The sequence below is a fragment of the Chrysochloris asiatica genome, unplaced genomic scaffold, assembly GCF_000296735.1.
Source record: "Chrysochloris asiatica unplaced genomic scaffold, ChrAsi1.0 scaffold00080, whole genome shotgun sequence".
NCBI classification, from domain to species: domain Eukaryota; kingdom Metazoa; phylum Chordata; class Mammalia; order Afrosoricida; family Chrysochloridae; genus Chrysochloris; species Chrysochloris asiatica.
Window position 1 is genome coordinate 1,891,866 of NW_006408598.1, and position 8,167 is coordinate 1,900,032.

General features: G+C 40.1%; 1 protein-coding gene across 1 annotated transcript in view; it reads right to left on the reverse strand.

Moving 5' to 3' along the window:
• The window catches only part of ISM1 (isthmin 1, angiogenesis inhibitor), a 118,567-nt gene that overhangs the window by 13,182 nt on the left and 97,218 nt on the right, over positions 1-8,167 (reverse strand). Inside the window, exon 4 of the mRNA XM_006865622.1 lies at positions 3,072-3,215. Coding sequence (XP_006865684.1) covers positions 3,072-3,215 — 144 coding nt within the window. The remainder of the gene's footprint in view (positions 1-3,071; positions 3,216-8,167) is intronic.

The following is an 8,167-nucleotide window of genomic DNA, read 5'->3' on the forward strand; positions in this document are numbered from 1 at the left end:
ATAATTAAGTGTTCTGGAATACCCATTCTTAGCAACATTATCCATGGTTTATCATGGTCCACACATTTGAAAGCCTTTGCATAATCAATAAAGCACAGGTATTCTCTGGTATTCTCTACTTCCAGCGGACATCCATTTGACATCAGCAGTGAAATCCCTCATTGCACATCATCTTCTGAATTCAACTTGAATCTCTGGACGTTCCTGCCAATGAACTGTTGTAGCCGTTTTTGAATTATCTTTAGCAAAATTTTACTTGCATGTGATATTAATGCTATTGTTTGATGATTTCCGCATTCCTTTGGGCCACCTCTCTTTGGAATGGGCACAGATAAGGATTTCTTCCAATCAGTTAGCCAGGTAGCTGTCTCCCAAATTAACTCAGATGAGTTAATGCCTCCAGTGCTGCCTCAGTTCAATTTTTATCCCATCAAGTCCCTGAGCCTTTTTCTTTGCAAATGTTCTCAGTGTACCTTTGACTACTTCCTTCAGTACTATTGGCTCTTGATCATATGTTACCTCTTGAAATGGTTGAACATCAACCATTTCTTTTTGGTACAACAGTGACTCTTTGTATTCCTTCATCTTCTTTTGATGTTTTCTGTTTCATGCAATATTTTGCCCATAGAATCCTTCAATATTTCGACTTGAGCCTTGAATTTTTTCTTCAGTTTTTTCAGCTTGAAAAATGCTGAGCATGTTCTTCCCAGGTCTTTGCACATTTCCTTATAATACTTGGTTGAATTCTTGAGCTGCCTTTTGAAATTTTCTGTTCAGTTCTTTTAACTCCTCATTTCTTCCATTTGCTTTAGTATCTCCACCCTAGAGAGCAAGTGTCAGAGTGTCTTCAGACATCCATTTTGGTCATTTTCTTCTTTTTTGTCTTCTTGATGACTTTTTGCTTTCTTGATGTCAGTACACAATTGTTTTGGTTTTGGGTCATTAGTGTATAATAAATTCAGGTGTGATACATTCAAAGTCACATTTTTTGCTTTCATGGACTTATATTAATTTTCTTCAGCTTCAGCCTGAACTTGCATATGAGTAATTATTGGTCTATTCCATTGTCTGCCCCTGGCCTTGTTCTGACTGATGATATGAAGCATTCCCACAAATGTAGTAAATTTGATTTCTGTAGATGCTGTCTGGTTAGGTACATGTGTATGTTATTGTTGTTAAGTGCAGTCAAGTCAGTTCCAACTCATAGCGACCCTGAATAGGGTTTCCAAGGAACAGCTGGTGAGTTTGAATTGCTGACCTGTGGTTCAAACCGACCTTGCAGTCCAGTGCTTATATCCCACAGCACCTTACCAGGACTCCATCTTTTATATTGTTTACAAAAGGTATTTGTAATGAATAAGTCCTTGGTCTTGCAAAATTCTATTATGCAATCTCTAGCATTGTTTCTACAACCAAGGCCATATTTCAAATAATTGATCCTTCTACTTTGTTTCCAACCTTTGCATGCTAATCACCAGTAATTATCAATACATCTTGATTGCATGTTTGATAAATTTCAGACTGAAAAAGTTGGTAGAATTCTTCAATTTCATCATCATTGGCTTTAGTGGTTGGTGTGTAAATTTGAAGAATAGTGGTATTGATTAGTCTTCTTTGTAGGCCTATGGATATTTTCCTATCACAGACATTATACTTCAAGATACATCTTAAGTCAAATGGACACAGTAATAATAATACCCATTTCATAAGGTCATCAGGAAGAGTAAATGAAAAATACCCTTAGAAATGTGCTTGATACGAAGTACTCCAAATCTTCTTCTTCTTTATGATTTCCTTTATTAACTTTTAAATTTCTTACTTTTTCATGTTCTTCTCTTTCTCCTCTTTGTTGTTTATATTTCCCATTACCTCCTTCTTCTTGTCCTCATATTATTATTATTGATTGGTTGGTTGACTGATTTCTTCCCATCGAAATCCCAACCACCCAGCATAGTAACATCAGCTTCATCTTGTTCAGGAAAAGCACCGTGATAGTTGCTCCACTCTTTGAGATCCTTTTGTATGGATGGTATGGAGGCAAGACTTCTAGTACTTACATTTCATCACCACTTTGTACATATACCATTTCTGTTAACCTACATGTGTTCACTCCAATCTGACCTGTCCTCCTTTTCCTCAGGAATCCCTTTGCTCTTTAACTTTCTTTTATTTCCTAATTTGGGCCTTATGGTTTGAAAATAAAGGGTCTAGGAGTAGAAAAAGGAAGTCTGAGGTAGAGGGTCAAATTTTCTCTTTCTGAAATGTCCTTCTAATGAAGCCATTTGTAATATGTGGTTTCTTTGACTAGCCAATGATATTTTAGGCTGGTATTCTACTTGGTATTACACAGCAAATATAAAGGACAAGCTAATACACATTTTAGGGTTTATGGGTAACATATGGTTTTGGTTGCATATTCATTGTCTTCTTCTTCTCCCTCCCACCCCCAACAACCCTTTAAAAATGTGTGGGTCATATCAAAAGTGGCCATGGCCAATGGGCCATAGTTTGACAACTCTTACTATTAGCAATCACAATATTTTTGTCCCTATTGTAACCTCTTATCAAGTTTTCACTTTAAAAAAAAACACACAAAAACAACTAACAACATAGTATAAAATAATAAATAATAGCCAAATTGTCCCAGTTTGTTCTTTTAGCAGCCTTGGGTAACTCTCAGACATTACAGGCATGATTAACTGTGGTTTTTCTGTAGATGGCTGTCAAACCTCTCATCCCAGTTTCCTTGTCAGACTCTGACTATCTAGTTTAATGTTCTCTTCAAAACACAAAAAAATGTACATCAAAGGCCCAAATTAAGCAGATCACTCCTTTAAATTCAGCAAGTACCATAAGACCTTATCTTCTAGGTCAGGGCTACTGCAATTGTGCATCAGACTCAGAAATTCATCTTTTTTTTTCATTCAGCTCATTGATTGTCTCTTGTCTCACTCTGGTCAGAGGTCTTACTAGTTTTATTAGCCTATCACTTAAAAAGTAAATTTTTAGAATTTTTAGATAGAATCTAAAGGTCTTCAGGAACTTAGAGTCACTCCCCGTCATATACCCACCTGGACAGTTTGGATGGTCACATGTCCTCGATTCGGTAGCAGTGCATGCATAGCCACAAGACCGGGTCCTTTTCTGGTTACCATTCCCACACGTAACACTGCAGACAGACCAGAGACTCCAGTCACCCTCACCATCCATGGAATCTGGAAGGGATCCAGGGAGATAGTCATCAGCCTTGCCCAAACAGTCCCCTGTCTTCCCCATCAAGCAGCTCACCAGGTATCCATTTCCAGCATCTCATTGTTGGAAATGGGCAGACACCAGTTGCAGCCAAAAGGCTTACAGCCCTAGGGTTCATCTTAAGGACCAGCTTCATTAGGGCAGGCATTTTATATGACACTTAAGACACTGTAGTGATGAGTACAAGGCCAAGACTTGACCCCGAGAAGATGCTCCACAAATACTTACTGAGAATGAATCTATTTGTAGGAATGGGATAATGGAATAATAGTGAATCATTTCTAAAGATGACCACCACCAGTTCCTTTCCTCCCTGTGAACACATCTGCCCATCAACATATGGGATCTAGTTCACCTTCTTTAGAATGAATCTGGGCTGACTAATTAAATGCAGTGGAAATGGTGCTCTGTTGCTTGTATGCCTAGGCACTGACAGGCCGGGAAGTTTCAAATGTTTGCTCTGGGGAATCCTTGTCATTGTGACAGAAGCTCAGGCTAGATTTTCACATTAACAGACATTACAAAGAAGGGGAGCCACTGAAGGATTGAGTCACCAGGCACCAACCTTCTTGGACCTTCCAGCCCTGCACAGGGACACCTGAGTGCAGCTGGATACGTGACTTAGAACTGCTGAGAGGAGCAGAATTACTGCACAGTGGATTCCAGCCTGAAATCCTGAGCCACAGAACCACAGAACTAATAAGTTGCTATTGTTTTAAGCACCCATGTTTTGGGATGATTTGTTACCCAGCAATAGAAAATTGATACATACAATTAAAGGAAGAAATACTCTTTTTTAGTCATCACTCAATATCTCTTAATTGAAGTCCTACTACCTGAAAGATAGATGGTTTGAGTGTATCCAGAGTGTCTCAGAAGAAAAGCATGGTGATTTGCTTCTGAAAAATCCACTATTGAAACCCTGTAGAGCACAAATCTACACTGATACATACAGGGTCAGCATGAATTGGAATTGACTCGGTGGTAACTGGTTTATTATTATATTCCAGGCATAATTTTATTTACGTGGGATACATCATTAAATAATACTTCCAAAGATTCTTGCCAGGAGGAACTAACTAAAATGTAGAAAGAGACAAATGATAATCAGTAAACATCATAAATATGTAAAGTATATAGTATGTGAGAAGTTGATGACTGTTATGGGCAACAGAAAAATAGACCAGGTTCATGGGACTTGGAGGCTAAGAAGTGTGGGAAAGTTTGGTCCATTATAAAGAATGAGAATGGTTAAGTGACTTGTCTAAGGTCATGCAGTTAACATAAAGAAAAGATTGAGCTATAATGCTAAGCCCTTGATCTCTAAAGCATTACTCTTTCTGCAGCTTCTCCACAGTGTAATCATTTATCCTGGTCTACCCAAATGCTCCTATAGCCCTGGGGCCTCTTCTGGTGCCAAGCATGGAGCAATAGGCATGTACCTCACACGGAAGGGTACCCTCATTCATAACAGGTTGTGTGATTGTTATTACATAGTCCCGGCAAGAATGCTGTCCACACATGTTTCTACCTGAACTGTGGGTCTCCTGCCAGCCTTGGAGCCAGTTGTTTACGTGGTGTTCACTTAGAACACTCCTTAGGCAAACACAGCATTGGAATCTCTTCAGCCCATTAAGCAGAGTCAGGAGGAGATTCATGGCTGTATCCTATTCCCTACGCCTGGGGGAAAAGTGTGTCTCATACCTCCCTTCCGCAGGAGCCCCATCCACTTCTCCCCTTGCCCCTAAATAACTTTTCCAAACTCTGATTTTCTTTTAAGAAATGATTTTCCAAAAACACAGCCAAGGCAGATGTTTGAAACCATTGCCTTATGTGAGAGTTGGGCCTGTTTCTTCAGCTTCAGCCTCCTTTACCATTTTAGCACTTTTTTCTAGACATCAATGAAGTAGAACTGCAGAGACAAGACGCTTCCAGGCTTCCAGAGCAAAAAGCCACTGGGCTAGGAGTGTTTGCTCTTCTCTCAGAGACCTGCACAGTCCTAGGCCCAGCCAGTCATCTTCCCAAGAACCTGGGAGATGTAGATGTAGCTGAAGCAATCTCCCAACCACACCTTTGTCAGTGGGAGCATCCAACTGCCATGGGCTCTACACATACATGCATACACTCAACCACAACCTGCACACTCCACTGAGGTCAGATTTTTTAAAGGGAACAACAACCAAAAACGAGTCACAAGTTAAGAGTATAGTTTTAGACTTGTAAAAAGGGGGAAGTGAATAAGTCAGAAAAGCCTATTAAATCACATTTAAGTAGAGTTCATATCACCTGTGAGGTGGGTACAAGCATAAGAAATAATTCAATGTCAAGTGATGTCCTACTTGGCTCCTCAAGAGCAATGGCGTCTCAACTACCTAGAAATCTTCTTCAGGCTTTCCTCCATAAAACAGCAATGTAGAGAGTGTATTTAGGGAAATTTGAGATTTTAACATTAAGCTGTAAATTCAGATAAGGCACATATTGGAATCATTGCATGAAGTAATTTCTTGATTTTGTTTCTTGGAACGAAATTACTAAATACTAACACTAAGGTATTAAGACTAATACTAATACTAGAGTGTCTGAACAATGACTTCTGTAATTCCTCTTCCCATATCCCTATCCCCATCTTTACTCCCCTTTTATACTGATCTCAGGCTGTCACCCTTCATGACTTGCTTTGACCAATGAGACAATAACAAACCTGATACAAGCTGAGACTTGAGAAGTACTTGTGTATTTGGATTATTTGCTAGTGGGGATTCTTGCTCCACAGTGTGAAAAGCCTGGACTAGCCTTCTGGAGGGTGAGGAAGTATGTGCAGAGGAGCCCTAGCCAACTCAATATCCCAGCCGAGGTTCCATCATTGTAAATGAGGCCATCCTAGATCATGCAGCTCCAGCCAAGCCAGCATAGACCAGCAGAACAGTCCAGACCACCCACAGAATCATAAGAGAGATTCCATTTGTTGTTTTAAGCCACTAAATTTTGGGGTAGTTGCTTAGTGTAAAAACTGTTGCAAATACGCTATGTAATTCTCCCTAAAATGAGATCTCTTAATGGGGACCAGACTCGGGAACCATTACAGATTCATCATCCCATTAAGCAGCCTTCATCACATCTTTGTTTTAGTTGCTCACAAAGAAACACTTCCCCTGCCCCAGATATTTTTTATATGAATACCTAAAAGTTAGGCATAGAATATCTGGATAGTTTGTCTAACCATTTCTATTGAAACTAGCCCTGATATGACCTAGGAAAAAAAACATGTATCTCAGCTCACCACTTGGAAGCCTCCACAGCATCTCAGCTCAGATGAACATCCATCCAGGCAGAGATGCCCTCTTGGAGACTTTCTATTGTTTAATGTATTCAAGAGACAGAAAGGGAATTTCTGAGTACGTGACAAGTCTTTGAGGGCAATACTGCTTTCTGGTGTAATAGGCCTGTTCTTATTCACCCACCTACCATGGAGCAGTGTTAGAGAAGAAAATGAATGTTAACAACAGACATCACAAAGATAACAACAACGACAGTAAGAAGCAGCCCCCAGGAACATTTATGTGGTGCCTTGACAGACCTTATCGGAGACATCAAAGAGCTCAATGAGGAAAGAAAACAATGCTCATGCAATGGGCTGACAGCTGTACTTTGAAGATGCTACTCCTATAGTACTGTTCAAAGGAGCTCTGGTAGCGTAGTGGTTACGAATCGGGCTGCGAACCGCATGGTCAGCAGTTTGAAACTATCAGCTGTTCCACAGGAGAAAGATGAGGCTTTCTACTCCCATAAAGATTTACAGCCTCAGAAACCCTGTACAGGGCCGCTTTGAGTCGGAACCAACTCCACGACACATAACAACAACTGCTAATTTTAAAGATGTTCTCATATAGTCTCAGAGAACTGGAGTTCTGGGGACCAGTTAAACTATCAGGATAACTGAAATGACTTGGGTCTTGACTTGGCCCCTGGCCAAGCCTCCATCATTTCCCCTAGATGACAGTGGCCACCGCTGAGTGAGAGGCTGCTCGGAACAGCTGTCCTACATATAAGCACTGACTGAATTCCTACATAACTCTTAAGTAAGTGAAAACAGCCTTCTTTCAATACTTGCAAGCATTTATATTATACTTGGACAGAAGCTTGCCAACCTTCTTGCTGGACATACAGAATCTATTTATCAGCCTCCTTAAAACTTGTTGTTGTTAAGTGCCATCAAAGCGACCTTGCAGTCCAGTGTATTAACCCATAGTGCCACACCAGGACTCCTCCTTGAAACTAGATGGGACCATATCACTTGGTCTTGCCCATGCAATTTGAATAGATGTGATGTGTTACCTCCCGCTGAGGTAGTTCAGAGCATGTGAGTGTCTTTTCCAGGCAGCCTCTCTTTCCTTCACTACCAGTCAGAAGCAGAGGACACAGCAAATACCTCTCAGGCCTTAGAAGTTGGTGGAGCTCCAAGACAGAAGGATCCTGGGTCCCTGAGTGACAGAGTGAGATCCCTACACCCTGTCTCCCACTCCAATTCAGATGAAAGTAAACCTTTTTGATTTTATGCCACTGAATTTGGAAGTTGTTTGCTACCTAAACTATCCTACTATAAATACTGGGAAATGAAAATTCAGGCTCACTCTTTAAATATAGTAGGGTGTGTCCTTACTTTGACAACCTGTGATATACATGTTCATGTGGCTTCTTAAGGAATCCACTTCTCCATCTTCTGCCAATTGCAAACATGACACAGTGCCTGGTTGAAGGAAACAGCTGGATATGTCTCTAAATTTATTTTCAATATGAATTTTTACAGTAAGAAATCCAAGGAAATTAATTTGGTTATGTCTTCATTTTTAAGAAAAATAACATTTTTCCAAAAAAAGGCAGGACTCCAAAGACCCTTAACTAAAAAAAAAAAAAA